The 20,765-nt window shown below is 46.5% G+C and overlaps 1 protein-coding gene and 2 long non-coding RNA genes across 4 annotated transcripts; 1 reads left to right on the top strand and 2 right to left on the bottom strand.

The window, feature by feature from the left end:
* Positions 1-4,142: 4,142 nt before the first annotated feature.
* Positions 4,143-5,695, bottom strand: LOC147985827 (uncharacterized). Its single transcript, XM_087544333.1, has one exon. The coding sequence runs from the start codon at positions 5,473-5,475 to the stop codon at positions 4,486-4,488; it is 990 nt and encodes a 329-aa protein (XP_087400459.1). The 5' UTR covers positions 5,476-5,695; the 3' UTR covers positions 4,143-4,485.
* Positions 5,696-6,089: 394 nt separating this feature from the next.
* LOC125541796 (uncharacterized) lies at positions 6,090-11,136 on the top strand. Of its 2 annotated transcripts, XR_015616915.1 has the most exons (7): positions 6,090-6,744; positions 6,968-7,118; positions 7,217-7,295; positions 7,703-7,961; positions 8,459-9,121; positions 9,992-10,100; positions 10,864-11,136. It is a non-coding gene; the product is annotated as an uncharacterized LOC125541796 (long non-coding RNA). The 2 variants fall into 2 exon arrangements; XR_007297660.2 differs by having other exon boundaries at positions 9,992-11,136.
* A 3,111-nt stretch (positions 11,137-14,247) lies between these two features.
* LOC147985826 (uncharacterized) lies at positions 14,248-19,810 on the bottom strand. The gene is made up of 2 exons (XR_015616914.1): positions 18,445-19,810; positions 14,248-14,543 (listed from the first exon to the last, which is right to left on the bottom strand). It is a non-coding gene; the product is annotated as an uncharacterized LOC147985826 (long non-coding RNA).
* Positions 19,811-20,765: the final 955 nt, after the last annotated feature.

Raw genomic sequence — 20,765 nt, 5'->3', positions numbered from 1 at the left:
ATCATGGGTGCAGTGTGTCTGGATGTAGAACAACCACACTCATGCTATGTAACCACCCCTTGGCTCTTGGTGACTTTCCGGCTCCCCACTAATCCCATATTATGAGACTATTCAAAAAAGTGTACTTATCCTAATCTAAAACCATAAAGATTCAATTGGTGATGATGGTATGCCTGTCATCCACAACAATATTTAGAAAATAAATAAGCACAAGCCTAGAGAAATTCAAAGGGGCATTCAGATGTGGGGGCAAGCACCTGCCCAGCCATGCCTGGCCGCATGGTTGCTTCGTGATCCACAAAACCAATGGATTTCGCATGATGGCACATCAAGTTTTCAATTTTAGTTTCTGAAACTTGATGATTTTGGCATTCGTTCGTATTAAGTTTCGGCGGTTGAAACTTGATGAAGTTTTAAAAACTTGTCGAAACATATGCAAACTTGGCAAACTAGGGCAAAGACTAACCAACGGCCGTAAGCGTTGTAAGCTGGTAATAGAAGGACTTAGAGTGACAAAGCTATAGTTAATTAGCTACTTTTGTTTGATTTCCATGGCTCTTTTTTTAACTTGCTTTCATCTGTGAAACGCCATTCTAACTCGTTGTTTGCATATTTCGGTATTTAACATATTTTGGAGTAATTAATGTATGCTATATTTATGGTTAAAGTGCGAAAATTGCTTTTGGAGGACGAGCTCCATGGAGGCCTCCATTTGCAATTTTCAAAATTCATATTCCAAGTTTCAATTTTCAATTTTCTTTTGAAATAATACATATCACATCCTTGTCTACACTATACAAATTTTTTTCAGATTTTTTTGAAACAGAAAATTTTGAATTTTAAAATTTTCAAACATTTTGGCCTCCATGGAGGCCGAGCTCCAAAACGCCCCACTTGTCAAAGTGATGGTTTTAAATCTTAATGTGCGTGGATGCATTATAAATTAGATCAGATGGAGTATTTCCGTCGATGCAAATAGGTTCCTTGTTTTTCCCTAAAAAAGAAAGAGGTTCCTTGTTCATGATGAATTTTATTTTTTTTCGCGAGAACAGTTCGGTTTCTTTCTGAACTTTGGGTACTCTTATTAATTCCACTCGTTGGTGTACTCGTGCATTGCGGTTCAGTGCATGCAAGACACACTTGTTGGATCTCAAATCCCAGAAGGTACTACCATCATCTTGTTTCATTGATTGGAACTGACCGATTATCATAGTACCAGTACCTTGCCCAGTTTTAATGTGAAGAGAACATCGCCTATGGTCATCATGGAGCACGGGTCCAGGGTCAGGATGACCTGGTCTGATATGATCCGATCAGGTCGGGGTAGGCCAGCCTTGTCGCCTCCCCACTTTTCTGTTTGTCGTAAATAGATGAAGTCATTGGATTCTCTGCATTTACTCATACCGTTCCTTGCACCAGCTTACATCCGTGATTAGCGTGCACACGGGAAAGCAAAACAGTTGCTTGTTCACGTACTCCCTACATGATGGTAGTTCATCTCGGATGGATGGGCCGTACGTATGCGCTGCTTACGGACAAGCTTGCATTACGAAATGATCAGGCAGGCAGCTGTTCAGGCAAAAAAAAAAAGCGAAACAAGAAACAGCAGCCCAGACAGCACGTACGCCGGGCACGTCGTGACCGTGACCGGCGGGACGGGATCGAGGAACAGCAGGACGCCGCCCCACGAAGAACACGTCGTCTTGTGACTGATTGTGAGGCTCTCCGCGTGGGTATCGGACGGGACGTACAGTTGAGACCACCCACCGACCCCGCGGCGCTCCCACGGAAATTTACTGCCCTACCCGGACGGCCGAGACGATGCCCGCCGGCTTGGTGTCGGTGTGTCGGATCAGCGGGCTATACCTGCACTGCATGGCCGCTCTCCTACGGACGGATAGCGGTAGCAGCCTAGTAGGATCAGTCTCTCCCTCACCAAGAGCCGCCGGATCGATGGACACGCTGCCTACTGCCTACTGCTATCATAGCACCGGTACCTTGCGGAGTGCGCGGTGTGGTTCGCGTGCCAGACTACCAGTCATTCCTCCCAATCCACAGTGCGGTGTGCCAAGTCGCGCACCTGCAGTTCGACATTTTTATTTTTATTTTGAACACAAGGACAAGGAAGGACATCAAGTGCCACTATTTCATTCAACTCATAGACAATGCACAGCATGAGTTACATAGCCCTGAACCTGAAAGTTGAGAAAAAGATTGCATAAAAGGGCAAGATATATTGGCACGAGAAGAATGAGAACAACTAAAGACAGGTTCAACTCTTGAATTAGAGGTGAATGAACATCATGAGTAGAGGCTTGAATCAGAATTGTCGTTGGGGATGAGGATGTGATTTGTGAACTCCGATTCCAGTAGCTGGATTGGATTGCCTCCATACCCAGGAACATTTCTTCTTTTGCCAAGAAGCATCAGAATATATTTTGGTGCCTGTAATAACCAAGTCTGATCTGAGGGTGGAGCCTTGTTGAACTTGTTCTTGTCCTTGAGAGAGGATGGCTGTAGATTGCTCCTTTGAAGAAGGCAGCTGACTTTTAGGATTTTCTTGGTGGGGATCTTTTTTTTTCGAAACGGGAGCAAAAGTTTTGCCTCATCGATTAATTAAGAAGAAGAGAATTGCCCAGTTAATTTATGAAAAACTGAGCGAAAACCAATTGGTGGGGATCTTGCATATCTTGGACAGAGGCAATGGCAAGCATCGAGTTTTTCCTGCAAAAAAGAACATCATTTCTTGATTTCCACAAACACCACAAAAAGGTGAATATAATAGGAATAGAGGCTTGCCGATGGTTCGTGTTAATTAGATCCCGAATAATATCAAGAACAAAATTATGATTTTTTCGAAAAGGGGGGACTCCCCGGCCTCTGAAAAAACAAAATTATGATTGAGAGCAAGAATATCAGATTTAATATACCAAGGGCGCCTGAACCAAGAGGCTCTAGCAAAGTTGCAGAGATAGAAAAGGTGTATATCATCCTCATCTGAATCACATCTAGATGATGTAGAAGAAATATGAGAGGAAAAATCTGCCAGCTCTAAGACCAGTAGGGAGAGCATGCCTAAGTAAATGCCGAGCAAAAGTTTTGACCCTTGGACCCATGAATTTGTGCTTCCAGACCTGCTGCATAATATCTTGGGTTGATTGATTTACCTGCCTCGGTTGATTTGCCTGCACAGCATGAATTTGTTGTGAATACAACAAGTGCTCTTTGAATTGCATTTACCAGAAGGAGTGAGCTTCCTGCAAAGGATAGCAAAGGATATCCCTGTGATCACCAAGTACTACAGGAGTAGCAATAATAGCCGAAGCGGTAGGTTCCTGAAAAAGGTTAGTGACAGAATTATAAGTATGTATCCAGTTTACTGGCAATTACCTACAGAAAACCTTTCATCTCATAACTACTAGATGTACTATGATAAGCAAAGTGCAGCAGCGAGCAGGATTCATGTCTGTTGGAGATGATGCCTCCAGTTTCTAACTCTTCTGTATAGATTTCTAACTGATCAACTGTTCGCATAAGCCATGTGTAACATCACAATACTCCCTCCTGTCCTTTTTACTCTGCATATTAGGTTTGTCCGAAGTCAATTTCATCCAACTTTGACTAAGTTTATATAAAAAATTATAGACATTCACATATAACAACACCAATATCATTAGATTCATCTTGGAATATATTTTCATATTATATTTATTATATATTATAGATGCTAATAATTTCTAATATAAATTTAGTCAAACTTAGCAAAGTTTGACTTTCGGCAAATCCAATGTGCAGAGTAAAAAGGACCGGAGGGAGTATAAAATAAAGACCAAGTTTGTGGTGACCATGCAACAAATGGCAGTTCTACCGAATAAGCATTGAACTTGTAAGAAATCCAGTAAACTTTTTTTAGCTGTTGCTCACGCTGAATCATCCAGTAAAGAAATGGATGATTCAGTGTTGCTCACTCTACTCAGTATTAACAACGCTAACCATGCAACAAATGGCAGTTCTACCGAATAAGCATTGAACTTGTAAGAAATCCAGTAAACATTGTTTCACTGTAGCTCACGCTGAATCATCCAGTAAAGAAATGGATGATTCAGTGTCGCTCACTCTACTCAGTATTAACAACATTTCCGTAATCTGAAGTTACCACTGTCCTGTAGACAGATACCATTCTAATATATACTCGTATATAACAAACGAGTACAAAGGAGTAGAAATGATCTCAACGACAACGAACACACATTGCATACGAACGCAAGGGACCAGGATTGGTCATATCTTACACAAGTTCAGAGAGAGCTCAAATGATCTAAAGCAAAAGCTCTGCCTAGCATAGAACTTTGATTGAACTACTCATCCTTGCACTGCAAACAAATCATTGTTCAAAGATCTGATGGCGCCACTGGTGTAGCATAATCCACACTTGTTCTGTTCTCTGAAGGATCCCAACCCCCAAGCAGCAAATGAACAAGCACTTTATGTGCAAAGTGATGAGTCCTCGCCATCTGATTCCAGCTTCCACCATGGCTTTCCGTTTGCACTTCCCGCCAGCTCTTCTGAACCATCACCATCGCCGTCCTCCTCAAACACCACATCTTCCTCGTCGTCATCTTCATACCTCCACTCCAGCCTCTTAAGCACGTCCCTGTCGCGCCATTTCCCGGACATGGACGGCGCTGCCTTCCTGGCCTTTCCGGCGATCACCTCTGCCCAGGTGAAGCCTGTGTCTGACCACCTTGCCAGCCCTGACTCGCCGCCGACCACCACCGACCGCACGCCCTTCTCTTTCGCCAGTCGCAGCAGAGGGGAGAGCTCCTCCCGCCCCGAGACCAGCATCAGGCACCCCACGGACCCATCGTCGAGCACCTCTTGGGCGCGATCCCGGAGGGCGGTCGACGGGTACCTGGAGAGCTCGGCGTGGACTCCGGCTCGGCGCAGCTCGTCGGCTGGAGAGCCCGGGTTCACTCCGGCGGTGAGCTCGCGGGCGGCCCTGGTGTACTTGGAGAGCTTGAGAGACAGGGACGCGGCGAGGCGCACGCGGCGGTCCCCGCGGGAGGACTCGATTCGTTCGAGCCGCTTGGCGTGCTCGCGGGTGTGGATGGTGTCGAAGTGGCGGAGCAGCGCGTCGCGGGCGCGGAATTTGCGGCCGCAGACGCGGCAGAGATTGGTGGCGTCGGCGGACGGATCGGGGTCGGGGAGCCGGTGGCAGGGGTGGAGGAACGCGGCGGAGAAACGGAGGCGGCCGAAGGAGGAGGCGGCGAGGTGGAGGCGGACGGCGGAGTCGTAGAGGGGGAGCTTGGAGGGCGGGCGGGAGGCGGCCAGGTCCCAGAGGACGGCCACGGGGGTGGTAGGGGCGCGGGTTGCCGGAGTGGAGGTGGTGGTGGAGAGGCGGTGCGAGGGCGATGGGAGGACTCGAAGGGTTGAGGCGAGGAGGCGTCGCCGGAGATTGTAGAGCGGCCGGGACATGGGAAAGGGGAATCACACTGGGAGAAGGGAGTTTTATCAGCTTGAGGCGCACCGCCCGGGATCAAGGAGGGCGGCGCTGGCCTTGTGCGGGATGAGAAGAGGACGCGACGGGGAAGAAAGGAGAAGGGCTAGCATCTACAGCGGAAATCTCAAACCCGCCTCATACGCTCGATCATGTTTTTTTTATCTACTACTTCTATAAAAAAAAAAGAGGGCGGAGAACCACTCATCCTATTCATCGAAACCTGCAATCCGATGGTCTACATCCCTCCAGCCTACTAAACGTGTTTTATACTTTAATTACCCACCATGCCATCATTAACGAAATTGGCCACTTACGAAACATAATCCCCTCGCTAATGAAACGACTTAAGCCCCACGCTCGCGAAACAGACTCCCCGCCACGCTCGGGAACTGCACGCCCCCACGCTCGAGCCCACCACGCTCGGGAACCGCTGCGCCCCCGCCTCCCCATTCTCACCGTCAGTCGCCCCACCCCGCCCGCACCGGTCGCCCCACCCCGCCCGCACCGGTCGCCTCCCACCGCTCAGCGCCGCCGGTCGACAGGCTCCGCACCCGCCGCTAGCCCCCGCCCCGCCCGCTCAGCGCCGCCCCCGCCCGCACCAGCCGTCTCCCGCTGCTCAGCGCCGCTACTCGAGGATGCTTTGTCGGCTTCCCGCAGTTGCCATCGACATCAAGCCTGGAGGGAACGAGCTCCTCTTGGCTCCCATCTGCCTCGCCTTCGCGACCACGGTCCTCCGCTCCGCTCGCCCTCCGTCGCCGGCCGCCGATCCTCTCCTCGGACGCCGCCCCGTCGTTCCTCTTCTGCTTCCCCGCGAGTGTGAGCAGCCCCCGTCGGTTCTCCTCTTCTGCCCCAAGAAGGCGGGAGAGCGTGAGCATCCCGCCGCCGCTGCCAGCCGGCCTTCATCTGCTGCCCCACAGAAGGACGTAAGCGTGGGGTGGGGCGTTCTTTGAAATCCTTTAATTGGGTTACTGAGATTTAGTATTTCTAATCTTCTTCAGTCTTTCGAATAATCAATTGCTGAGATCTTGATCTTGATGTTGCATTTTTCTTGTTTTATTTAAGATTGGTTTTAGATGTAGAGTTGGGTTCATTTTGGATGTGAATGTTGGTTTTTAGATTACTCAATGGTTCATTGCAGAATGGTTTTGGTTGTTGGTGCAGGAAGCTTTGCATCAATGTTGGACCCCCATTCAAGGTCATGTTCATCCCGGAAGAGTGGAGGCAGATTGTGTTATTTGCACAAGGTATACACAGTATACGTCTCTAACATCATGTCAGTTGATTAAACAAGAGAAAAACTTCTGTTGTTTTGTGAAAGTACAGTCGTATGTCTTATAACATTGTATTCCGCTGTAATCCTTGGTGCAGAATGCCAATTTTATGCCATCGAGATCATCAACCTTCCGATGGATCTGAGAAAGACACCACCAATTGCTTGTCTGAACTTGTGTTGTTCATTGTTTGTAGGTTTCCCAATCTCTCCTGAAGCTTATCCTTTTTGATAGAATCGATCAATTAGCCCGTCTCAAGGTCTTCCCAGATATGCGGCCCTGTTGGAACAAATGGAGTTGGAAAATCCACATCACTTAAAGTCTTAGCTGGCAAGCTGAAACCTCATGTGGGATGATTCAAATTATATCTTCTAAAAGAAGATATTCCCTATATTGTGACCTGCTCAAGATAGTCTTATTTAGCTTTGCACTATTTTTTGTGCAGAATCCGGCAAGAGATCATTACATACTTCTAGGGTTCTGAGCTTCAGAATTATTTTACATGTATATTGGAAGACCTGAAGGTAATGCACCGCTACCTTAGATACTTCTTTGGACAATTTTCTAATTTGGCAGGTTTAATTCAAGACTACAATTTTCTAATTTTCTAATTTGGACAATGTATGTGCCCCTTAGAAGACGACTTTATAAAATTCATATGTAGCACTATTTTTTTCTGTGATGCATAGCCAGGACAACCTAACTATCTGATCTTTGGGATGCTACTTTTGTGCACATAGGCAACAAAAACCGGTAGCAACGACAGTGTTTGCTATGTAGATCAATACCTCCTACATATGCATTGTTTCCTGTTATGATCAATTCTTGCTACACCTACATTGGAACCTATGATGCATTGCGAGACCTGGAACGGCTTCAATTTTGTCTTTTTTTTTGTTTCAGAGTTGTTTAATCCAGCAATGAAACGCAGGTCATCGCCCATTCTATTCGCAGCATCGGCACACACTGCCGCTGTTGACCATCATTATTCGGTCGTAATCCCGACGTCCTCCTCCTGTTGTGCCCTTGGCTTATTGCCTCGAGGTGCCACCCAAATGCGCGTGGCTGCAAAACTGTTTCATCATGGTCAGGCGCAGGTAGATGACAACAAGCTGCAGAACAATGAGCAGCTCGACAGAGGAGTACCGACGCAACACTCGCCATAGGGAATTGGGAAGGTACAGAGTTGGGTACGTAATCTTCCTCGGTCGTCACTTTTTTTTAAACTATCTTCGCCATAGAATGATTCTTGATGGCACTACTTCTCATTTATGTTTCCTTTTCAGCATAATCATATCCCAGTGTGTTGTATATTCTTTTCTTCAATGAGGGTCTGTTGCATGACCAATTCATTTCGACCTTCTATCTGATTGCCAGTCTGGTGACAACTTTCTGATAATTTGTATGTCTTTTGGACTGGTTATTAGTTTCTGAAATTAAGGTACTGTGATTTGGGAGGAATAGATGCGTATGGACTGTTGTTACATTGCAGGAGAGTGAATTGTGATCATTTTCCTATTGTGTATACTCTGTTCTACGTAATCAGATTTTCCTTTAGCCTCTTAAAGATATTTCTCCACTTCTTTCTCATTGGTTTGTTTGCAGCCTGATTATATGTTGTATGTGCTCTCCCATTAATGTCTCAGGCCTATTAATCCATATATTAATTGTTCCTGAATTTCTGCAGGCTCCCCTGATCACTATATTTATTGGGAAGCTTGGTACAAGACAATCTTAGTTTGGGCTATGATGCAACAATAGGTATGTGCTTTTTAACCGTGTTTTGGGTGTTCATTTTTAAGTGCAGTACAAATGTCATGTTTCATATTTCTCCAACAGCGTAATAATATTTAGAGGTTCGGTAGTTAACTCTTGCATATAGGTACTCTCATATACATGTTTCTATCCTTTTACCTATTTTTGTTTGCCATTTGTTTACGCGGGCGCTTGCTAATTTTACAAGTTATCTATTGTATATTGCCATGATGCTTTTGATGCCAAAATCATGTTTTTTGCTGCTCATGTTGGCACTGTCCTCCCCATTCTTCAGGTAAAGTTTTAGTTCTAAGCTCCGATGTTCTATACAAATGGCAGATTTCAAAAATAATGAAGTATGATGTGCATGTTTCATGGATTATAACAACATCTTGGTTCTTTATTTTAGGTTCAAGCTGAGTGAACAGTATTTTTGATCCAAGTGACTGGTTTTAGCTTGTCAACTTGACATATGTATGCATGAATCCCACTTTTCACATCCTTTGACTCTGTGGGTCATTTTAGAACCTCCGATGTGTTTTTATTTGCAGTATACAGCGTCGACGAGCAGAAAAACACTTTTGCGTTGCACAAGGTATCTTATCTCTGAAGCTAAAAATAAAGAACCAAGATGTTGTTGCTGCCTTCATCCTCCTTAACATCCGTACAACAACAAGCACGACAACCTAACTTGCCTCTCTTTGTTTGTACTCCCTCCATCCAGAAATACTTGTCGGAAAAATGGATGTATCTAGAACTATTTTAGTTTTAGATACATCCATTTTTATCAATTCTAGGACAAGTATTTTCGGACGGAGGGAGTATTTCATAGGGGAAAGTAGTGGCTGCACCCACCTTCCGTGCACCCACGCAAGAAAACATAGCAAAAAAATAAAAAAAAATCTGAAACTTTGTGGGAATGATCATCAACAAATGTTATGGGGGCTTGCAAAGTTTTGGTGGTCAAATAAAATTCGAGGAGCTCTCTCCAAAAAAGATAAAATTACAAAATCTGCTCAAACAGTGCACTTGCATTTTGACTAATTTTCAGTGAATTTGTTTTTTTGTAGAGAGCTCCTTGAATGTTATTTGAGCACCAAATTTTGCAAGGACCCATAACATTTGTTGATAATCATTCACACAAAGTTTCAGAATTTTTTGAAATGTTTTGGTATGTTTTATTGCGTGGGTGCACCGTGGGTGCACCGAGCCTGGGTGTAGAAAAACTACTCTCTATTTTATAGTGACATGCCAAACTGTAATTGTTGGAGATGCTACAGGCACTCCAGGTCCAACAACCCACATCGTATCTGAAATTGAATATTAAAAGTGGTTAACTTATGGCCTTGCTATTTGGAATCTTGAACAACTTCATTTGTTGCCGACTATAGAAATATACAATCTACTGATTTAGCCACATTTGCAGATCTTATATTATTACTGCTAACATTCTTTTGATAAATAGGTTTTGATTGCCAAAGCTGGACTTGACTGAGCAGATACATTGACGATGTTCATCAAGGGGTTGTTGGATATCTTGACCGGTTTGCAGTACTTGGAAGAAAACTTCCTAGGTAACGTTCAGTAGATAAATGATTTTAATGTTACATAGCACACTCCTCTCTGCATGTTCCATGCCAAGTGGAGCAAACCCTGTTTTACTGCTTTTGTGTGACTGTAGTTCGGAACAAGATTCCTTCAGTGGGTTCTACATTTTAAGTTTAATATGAGAAATGCTGTCAAATTATCAATATGCACTTATTATTGTAACTCAATGTGAATCGAGTTCTTTGTATTTCTTTGTGCTTGTTACTGGGTATTATTTGTTAAGACCACTCTAAGCAGAGAGAATCAAAACAAAGGATGGTAAGCTGAAACTTACTGCATTTGTTTTTGAAAAACTACCACTGTTTCCAGAACACACATAAACTATAGCTTTTTAGTAGCAAGATCCATTCTTATTCTCAGATTCTCAAATGCAGTAGTGCATGAAAATAGATTCCTAGCCATAGGGAAAAACTATGTTGTGAAGCCCAATAAAACTTGAGAAAACGGGTTAATGATGTGGTCCAAGCAAGCTTAAATAAGAGGTAAAGACGCCCAGATCCTGGGATTACCAAAGTTAACGTTTACGTGGCATTCTCATGTGCCAATGCTCGTGTGACCATGGAGTTAATTGTAAGACGTACTAGAGGTGAGTTCATTATAGCAGCGTCTCAGAGGTATGCAAATATTCCAAACTCTCTGGTTGCTGAAACACTTCTCTCCAGGATGTGATACGTACGACCTGTGAAGGAGGAAGAATGGCCTGATGTTACCTTTCAATATGATTGTCAGGTACTGGTGGAGATGTGGAACTAATGAAAACAGAACATATCAGACATTATGGGCCTCCTGTGTGAAATTGAGGAGCCGAGCCAAGCCTTTTGTTCCTTACGGTGTCTTCTATTCTTAGAGGCTGATTTCTGTGTGCAAAGCTGCCCCTGCAGGTTAGTGACCGGAGACTGTGGCATAATGCTGCTCCGGATCAACTTGCTTTTTGATGCAAACTGACAGTAATCATGAGGAAGAGAGATGAGCTCCTTTAATTGTGAAAAAAGTCCCTTTGATCTTTTGGTGTTAAGAGGATTGTACTTCACAATATTGGTTCAATGCCATTGATATTTTTATGTGAGATATCTGCTTTCCATTTTAGTGCTCATTCAGGTGTGTTTTGAGTATCTGCAACATGTGATGGAGTGTCAGGATTTTCATAATACACTATCAATGCCTAGGCCATTTGCAACTTTACATAAGCATTTGGTTAGCAACCTCATCTAAGAAGTATGTGTTGATCTACTATCCCTTGTTCTTTTCCTCAAATTTTAGTTATGAATTGCTTACACACCATAATATTCAAGACCAAATGTAGGATTATGTCTCCATGTACTAAGCATAATGCAAGGCTTTTTTCAATCATAACTAGATTTCTTATTCTCTTTCAACATATAGAATATTCAATAGATTAAATATATTATTGTCTCTATGCAGAAGGAGGACCGCAATGATGTCCCACTTTTGAAAAAAAACAACTTGAGTGACATCACAATATAGTGTATCCATTTAACTCATACTCTCTCCGACCCATAATACAAGATTTTGTAAGCTATTTTTTATTGCATATAGGTGTGAATCTTATTTGGTCAACGTTTGAGACATGCGTTGCACGTGCAAGCTTACTAGTCTAGACAAACGCCTCAAAGGGGCCTTAAACGCTTGGTCTGACCGGCATCCCATATATACAGTTCAAATATGGGATGAATATGGGGCACCCGGACGAGTCCGCCACGTCGGACGCGGTCCATGCTGGCCCACCCTATCCCACTTAGGCCTTGTACGATGCAAGGTGCTTAGAAAATAAAACAGACTTTTCTTAAACACCGGTGCTTATTTGTACAGGGTAGATGCTTAGAAAAAATCTGGTTTATTTTTCTAAGCACCTTGCATTGTACAAGGCCTTATATTCGTCCCCATCCTCTCGTCGGAGCAAACCTTAACCACTTCACTCAACTCCCCTCCCCTCCGCCACCCAAACTCGTCTCCGGCATGGCGGGCAGCGGATCGGACTCCGACTAGTCCGGATCCGTCGACTGGGGTGTCATTTCGTGTGGGTTGGAGGAGGCAATGGCAGTCTACATTGCACTCTGCCGCTTCCAGGAGGACACTACCCGACCGATGGACGGATCCACCCGTCGCGACGCCATAGCGTCGGCTCAACGGGCGCTCGGGTCCTCTGGTGATGGATCCTCGCGGTCCCAGCACCCGGAACACCTCTCCTTCCCCATCACCGGTCGGGCAGGCTATGAGTCCCGCTGAGAATGGGCGGCCTGCCATGAGAAGGAGAGGATAAGGGCCGCTGAGGCCTGTATCACGGCGAAAATGGTGGCAGCGGAGGCGCCTGATGCGGCCGCAGAGGAGGAAGCCATCTGTGTTGGGGAACGTAGCATGCAATTTCAAAAAAATTCCTACGATCACGCAAGATCTATCTAGGAGATGCATAGCAACGAGATGGGAAGAGTGTGTCCATGTACCCTCGTAGACCGAAAGCGGAAGCGTTAGGTTAACGCGGTTGATGTAGTCGAACGTCTTCACGATCCAAGTACCAAACGCACGGCACCTCTGTGTTCAGCACACGTTCAGCTCGATGACGTCCCTCGAACTCTTGATCCAGCAGAGGGTCGAGGGAGAGTTCTGACAGCATGACGGCGTCGTGACGGTGATGGCGGTGTGATCTGCGCAGGGCTTTTCCTAAGCACTACGACGCTATGACCAGAGGAGTAAACTGTGGAGGGGGGCATCGCGCACGGCTAAGAGAATTCTTGGTGTGCCTTTGGGGTGCCCCCCGCTCCCGTATATAAAGAAGGGGAGGAGGTGGTGGCCGGCCAGGGGTGGCGCGCCATGGGGGAGTCCTACTAGGACTCCACTCCTAGTAGGATTCGCCCCCCTTTCCTTCCAACGGAGAGGGGAAAGGGGAAAGGAGGGAGAAGGAGAAGGAAAAGGGGGGGGGGCGCCCCCTCCCCTTGTCCAATTCGGATTGGGCAAGGGGGGTGCCCCACCTCCCGTGGCCTGCCTCCTCTCTTCCACTATGGCCCATTAGGCCCATTAACTTTTCCGGGGGTTCCGGTAACCTCCCGGTACTCCAAAAAATCCCCGAACCTCTTCGGAACCATTCTGGTGTCCATATATAACCTTTCAATATATGAATCTTTACCCCTCGACCATCTCGAGACTCCTCGTCATGTCCGTGATCTCATCTGGGACTCCAAACAAACTTCGGTCACCAAAACACATAACTCATAATACAAATCGTCATCAAACGTTAAGCGTGCGGACCCTACGGGTTTGATAACTATGTAGACATGACCGAGACATATCTCCGGTCAATAACCAATAGCAGAACCTGGATGCTCATATTGGTTCCTACATATTCTACGAAGATCTTTATCGGTCAAACCGCATAACAACATACATCATTCCCTTTGTCATCGGTATGTTACTTGCCCGAGATTCGATTGTCGGTATCATCATACCTAGTTGAATCTCGTTGCCGGCAAGTCTCTTTACTAGTTCTGAAATGCATCATCCCGTAACTAACTCATTAGTCATATTGCTTGCAAGGCTTATAGTGATGTGCATTGCAGGGCCCAGAGATACCTCTCCGATACACGGAGTGACAAATCCTAATCTTGATCTATGCCAACCCAACAAACACTTTCGAAGACACCTGTAGAGCATCTTTATAATCACTCAGTTACATTGTGATGTTTGATAGCACACAAGGTGTTCATCCGGTATTCGGGAGTTGCATAATCTCATAGTTAGAGGAATATGTATAAGTCATGAAGAAAGCAATAGCAATAAAACTAAACGATCATAATGCCAAGCTAACGGATGGGTCTTGTCCATCACATCATTCTCTAATGATGTGACTCCGTTCATCAAATGACAACACATGTCTATGGTTAGGAAACTTAACCATCTTTGATTAACGAGCTAGTCAAGTAAAGGCATACTAGGGACACTCTGTTTGTCTATGTAGTCACACATGTACTAAGTTTCTGGTTAATACAATTCTAGCATGAATAATTGTGACGCCCTCGATTCAATCGTACACTAATCATACACGCAAATGTGTACGGTCAAGATCAAGGACTCACGGGAAGATATCACAACACAACTCTAGACACAAATTAAAATAATACAAGCTTTATATTACAAGCCAGGGGCCTCGAGGGCTCGAATACATAAGCTCGAATACACAAGAGTCAGCGGAAGCAACAATATCTGAGTACAGACATGAGTTAAACAAGTTTGCCTTAAGAAGGCTAGCACAAAAACAACATCGATCGAAAAGGCAAGGCCTCTTGCCTGGGAGCCTCCTAACTACTCCAAGTCGTCAGCGGCCGTCACGTAGTAGTAGGCACCCTCGGGGTAGCAGTAGTCTTCAGTGGTGTCGTCTGGCTCCTGGGATCCGTCATCTGGTCGCAACAATCGGGTATGGGGGAAAAGAGGTAGCAAAGCAGCCATGAGTACTCATCCAAAGTACTCGCAAGACTTACATCAGATCTAAACTAAGTATGCATCTGTATCAAAGGAAATGGGCTGTATCTGTGGACTAAACTGCAGAATGCCAGAAAGGAAGGGGAAATCCTAGTCCTATCGAAGACTAGCATCTTCAACATCTTCAGCGGTCTTGCAGCATTAGAAGAGTGCGGACTAGCAGAAGGTAAAGTAGTAGTAGTGTTATCAACCTTGGCCAGAGATCCTTTCTCGACTCCCTGCGAGAAAGCAATCCTAGAGCCATACTATCTATTTCTCATATCCATTTCTCATCTCAAGTATCCAGTTCTAGTTGTATCGATCGGGATACAACTCCAAGTGTCCGTTACCGTAGGACAGGCTATCGATAGATGTTTTCTTCCCTGCAGGGGTGCACCAACTTACCCACCACGCTCGATTAACTCCGGCCGGACACACTTTCCTGGGTCATGCCCAGCCTCGGCCAAACAATACGCCGCAACCCGACCTAGATTTAATAGAGAGGTCAGCACGCCGGACTAAACCTATGTCCCCAGGGGTCATGGGCCATCTCCCCGGAACTCCTGCACGTTGCGTACGCGGCGGGTGAGCAGACCTAGCAACCTCCTTTACAAAGGCAGGTGCTTATCAGTCCAACCCGGCGCACGCCGCTCAGTCGCTGACGTCTATTAAGCTTCGACTGATGCATACGACGTAGAACGCCCATACTATGCCCACGTGATAGTTAGTGCTATCAGGCCAGAGGCCCCTCGGATCAAATATCCAAATCGTAGTGGATTAGGAACGCACGGTAACAAGCAGAGACTCACGAAAGATGTGACCCCGTCGCCCCGTCTCGAGTACTTGCGGCAAGGGCTAAGAATGCCTGGCCACACCTCGTAAGTATCTCGCGGGCACCTTCCAGGTCAACCCGACTCCACATCACTCGCTATTAAGCTCACGCGGGTACCCCTCAGGGCTGACCCGTCTTTAGTAACATGGCTCAGTGTAAAGTCATAGTAACCATAGTAACTGTGTGTCTAACACCAAGGGGAAAACCCGAGGAATCACCCCCGGTGAGTTCCACTCGATGTTATCATCAAGGTGAACGTAAGAGGATCCACCCTCGAGGTTCACACTTGAGGGGTTGCACGACAGAGCCGTAACGGAAGTGGTTAAGGAGGAAATCATCCTCGATGACCTCGACCGTATAGCTACACTACAGAGATCTCATCAGGAGTGATGTAAGAGGTTCCACCCTCGGCACTCGATGGTAACTCTGCAGAGTCGTACAACTAGGGGGGTGATGTGCGGTGTCGGGGCCTGGACGTTGATCGAGTCATCGATGATGAAGCAGGGCAACAAGGACAAGGTGGGGTCACTGATGGATCTCTAATCAACCTATACTAAGCAGTTTAGGATAAGCAGGTAAGGTATGAAAGCAGGTAACAAAAACAGGCTATGCATCAGAGTAGGATCATACATAAAGCAGTAGCAGATCTAATGCAAGCATGAGAGTGATGTGGCCATGAGTAATGCTAGTGTTTTCAGTGATCATGAGGCTTTGGCACAGGTCAATGAATTAGAGGCCCGAGATCTGTACGTGCCAAGTTACATGAAGCTTAAAAACAAGGATGAGGAGGAGCTAATTAATGTGACATGTACGTGTGTGTATCAACCAGAATTGAGTGCTAAATATTTTACATGGGAATCGGGAGGAGATTTGTTTTACTTGAGCCAAGTACACGTCCATGCAAACCAAAGAAATAAGAATAACAAAGGTGTCCATGGCAGCTGCTACTACTACTTTGGGTGACCACGACCACCAGATCAATCAAGGTTGCAGGCACTAAGACGTCTCTTACGTGGAATAGCTTGTTTAAAGGAAGCTGGATGGGGGCCACCGGCTAGAAAAACTAAATTCACAAGCGCACAAATAGTACCAGAGTCAATCGTTATTTGTAGTAGGTCTTTTGGGTACATGCCAAGATATAAAAGGCAAATCAGTTTAAATCAAGTAGGAGTCCAGTGTGTTTGGAAATCTTGCGTGCGTGTAATTCTTGTTAGATGGGTCGGCTATACTAGTATAAATAGCTATAGTACGGTCAATGTATTGACAGGTTATATTTTGATAATAAACACGATGTATTTTTAGGGTAGACACCCGTATCGAGTTTTGGGGGAAGCTATCTAAAAATCCCTAAGTTTTGGAGGAAGCTTTAGAAAACCTTTTTGTTGCGATTTTTCTTCGTGGAAATTGTTTTGCGCGTGAGTGCCATCGTCGAGATTGGTTTTCTCGTGCTGAATCGTAAGGTTCAATCCCTCTATTTCGCGTACATCGCGTGCGCGGACAAGAGGTTACTACTGCTGAAGGTGGAGTGTCGTGAAATGTCGGACCGCAACAACGGATTGGATCTCGCCACGAGGTTTGGTCCTTATCAGAGAGGGAAAGAAATGGGTGATATCGAAATGCTCAGGGGGGGGGGGGGTTTCTTGCCTGGTCGCTCAGACGAGAAGGAGGGGTCGTCGGTCACAGGTGCATCAGCATCGTCACGGGGTCTACCGAAGAGAAGAGGAGGGGGGGAAGAAACAGTAAATACATAGCAAGCAAGTGCATAACAGGACAACAAGCAGAGCTAGACGTGTTCTAACGCGGTGCTACATGATATCGGTGAAAGGGGAGGTCAACCGGGATTGTTTTCCCGGTTCCGGACCTGTGTCAGACAAAGAACCAGAGGGGGAATGTTCCATGTTCAGCATGCTATAGGAATGTGACAGAGAACGGACCACATACTCGAAATCGTCTCGTCGTTCTGAGCAACTTTCATATAGAAAACATTTTCATCCGAGCTACGGTTTAATTTCTATGAATTTTCAAAGTTTAAACAATATCCTAGATTTATTATTAAACTAAAATAGGGTTATTGCACCAGCATGACGTCATCATGATGTCATCAGTCAGCTGAGTTTCAATGGGGCCCATCTGTCAATGTCACATATTTAAAAAGGGATGGTTAAATTAAGCTAACTAAGGGTGGGGCCCCACTGTCATGGAGTCCTCTTACTAACTAATTAGCTAATTAGTTAATTAGGCAAAATTAATTAAGTTAATTAACTATCTAATTAATTAATTAATTATTAATGTTTTTTTCAGGGCGTGGGCCCGCGTGTCCAGTGGCCCATGGCCTAAGCGGGTCCTGGGCGAGGCGAGGTGGGCGAACGGGCGCAGCCACGGGCGCCCGACGGGGTGAGCCCGGGCGCTGGCCGTGGCGATCGCCGGCGCGGCGAGCGGCCATGGCCGGCGCGGGAGGGGAGGGGCGGCGGAGCGGGTGGAGCCGGCGAGGTCCTGGCGGAGCGGCGCGGCATGGCGCCGGCGCGACCGAGCGCAGTGGCGGCGAAGCAGCGCAGCAGCAACAGCAGAAGGCAGGGGAGGAGCGACGCGGGGGGAGGAGCGGCGAGCGCGCGTGGGCGGCTGGAGCGGGCGGCGGCAGGGGCACGTCGGGAAGGTGGCCAGCCGGCGATGCGAGCGAGGCAGGAGGGGACGGGCACGGGTGGTGGTCGAGGCATGGGTAGCAGCTGCGCTAGCGGCGTCCAGTGGCGACGCAGGTAGCAGAAGTAGGAGCGCAGCGGCAGGAGCAGCTGCAGGTGACAGGGCATCGGGCGGTTACGGGCGCGCGCATCCAGTAGGCGCAGCGTGTGGGTGGCTGCAGGGGGCTGCGGGCGTGCGGGATGGCTGGGGTAGGCGCACGCAGGAGCGCGGGCGCGGCTACGGCGAGGTCCGGCCATGGCGGCCTCGGGTGGGCGTGGGTCTACAACGCCGATTCGAAGGGGAAAAAAGAGGGGATCGAGGGAGATGCTCACCACGGGGTAGAGGGTGCGCTCGGAAAGGCCGGGAAGGGCTTGACGGCGATGGTTTTGACGAAGGCGTCCGGCGTTCCGAGGTTGAAGAAGACGAGCGGGTGGTGATGCGGTGCGGCTCCTGTCGAACGGGTGCACGGAATCGACGCAGACGAGGACGGCGCAACTCCTGGATGTATTCCTGGGCGCCGGGGAGGTCGGTGGCCGCGACGGCGACGACAGCACAATGGCGATGGCGTCGGGTGGGTGTGGGGGAGAGCAAAGCGGCGCGAGAGGAGGGGAAGTGGGGAGGCGCTAGGGTTCGGCCAGGGGGTCGCGAGGGAGGTTTTGTAGGCGGGCAGGTGGGCGTGGATGACCGCCACGCACGGCCATCGCCGGCGGATGGGCGCCACATTCTCCTCTGCTCCTGTAGCGAGAAGGGAGAAGAGGTGAGGTGGGCTGGGCTGTTCACTGTGGACTAGAGCCCAGTCTGCCTAGCTCTTTCCTTTTTTATATTATTTATTTATTTGGCATTTACTTTTAGCAGCAAATGATTTTAGTTGTTACTGAAGCTTGGCACATAAATACCCAGTGTTATCCTAAGGCTACACAACAAGTTTTAGAGAATTCGAAAAAGTTAGACCAATTGTTTAAAATAAAAAAGGCTTAATTTGACAATCAAAAAAACCTAGGAATTTATTTATGAGTCAAATGATGTTGGTTTCTACATGATAATTCCTTGGTGAATATTTGCAACCCAGCCAACATTTTTGTTTTATTTTTGAAGAAAATAATAATTTGACATGCAATTTGAAAATGAATTTGAATTTGATTTGGAACAAAGTGATGATTAGCAAAATAATTGTGATGACTTGACAGTCGTTAACAGGAGTTTACTGTAGCATGATTATCAGGGTGTTACAATAATAAACATTTTTCATGATATAAGGAAATATAAATAACAACTTTATTATTGCCTCTAGGGCATATTTTCTTCAATCCGCGCTTGCATTGTGAAGAAACGGCGATGGAGGAACACGCGTGCCCTCGCCCGAGAGCATAATCGGGCGGTCCGTGCCATGGCCGGACTGTCATCGAAGGAGGAGAAGGAGGACAACGACGACGACGACGAGCAGATCCGGCTTGATCTGTACTGCGTCTTTGACCGGTACTTCCGCAAGAAGGACGACAAGGGCATCAGGAAGGGCACGGGCAGCCATGGATGAACTCCACCATAGCCAAACATGCCAAATTTTGGTAGTCCGATGGCATGTTTAGTGTAGTGTGATGGAGTAGCCAGACGATGCATGTGCGTCGACGTAGTTGCATGAGTTTGTATGGATTTGAGATATGGTAATTGAAGTGTCCAGATGTGGATTGCATTTTTTCAGGAGTAACCCCGGTCAGTACCCGCGGACACGCCCGGGCGCATCCATGGACGTTTGAGGGGCCAGATTTGCCAAGTCCAGCTGTAGATGCTCTAAGGGTGTAGTTTTGGTATTTTAATAACAATCCATGGTGGTGACTTTTTTGGGGTTTTTCTTTATCATTTATGTCACTGGTTGTGTCTTGCTATTCACTTTTGTCACTAGGAACTTCAACTGCTAAAAGATGCCATCACTTTGTTAGGCGCGTGCTAAAAAATGTCATTGGACACCATTATTGTCAGCTCAAATCTCATTTGCCATGTTATAATGACCAAAATACGTATAGACCAACATGTCAGCTCTCCCTCTATATCACTGCAATAAAATGTGGGTCCCACTTGACCCCAACAACGTTATTATTTTTCTATAAAATTATTCGCTTGTTTACTCCTGAAAAGTGGGTTCCACACTTTTCATTGTAAGATAGAGAGAGCTGACATGTGGGTATAGGGGTATTTTTGTTATATAACATGGCAAAGGAGTTTGACCTGACAATAACGATGTCTAATGGCATTTTTGAGCAAACATCTAATGGAACTATGGCATTTTTGACATATCTAATGCATTTTGAGCAAGCATCTCATGAAACGATGACATTTTTGAGAAGTTGTACCATTTTAATGGCAAAACTGAGTGTTAGAAGGGGGAGAGAGGATTGGTGGAATAGTTGTTGTATTGCTTGAGCCTGCTCGTGGGTATATATATAGGAGTACAATGACCAACTTGGAGTACAAGACAAGGCAGGAACAAATCCTAGTCTATCCTATACTTCCAAATATACATTATACTCAACATCCCCCCAGTCACAACGCAGACGGTGAGACTGGAGAAGAATCTGAAGGCAAGCCAATGGACACCCCCCACAGTCGTAACGGTCGATGCATCGCGGAGGCGTGGCTGGAGTGGAAACCGACGAGG

This window comes from Triticum urartu, chromosome 2A (genome assembly GCF_056163025.1).
Source record: "Triticum urartu cultivar PI428250 chromosome 2A, HENAU_Tu73, whole genome shotgun sequence".
Taxonomy (NCBI): domain Eukaryota; kingdom Viridiplantae; phylum Streptophyta; class Magnoliopsida; order Poales; family Poaceae; genus Triticum; species Triticum urartu.
This window is presented reverse-complemented; position numbering and strand designations above follow the sequence as displayed.

What these genes read in the sequence shown, in the direction of transcription:
- LOC147985827 (XM_087544333.1), bottom strand. Translation starts at nt 5,475, where the DNA reads ATGTCCCGGCCGCTCTACAATCTCCGGCGACGCCTCCTCGCCTCAACC.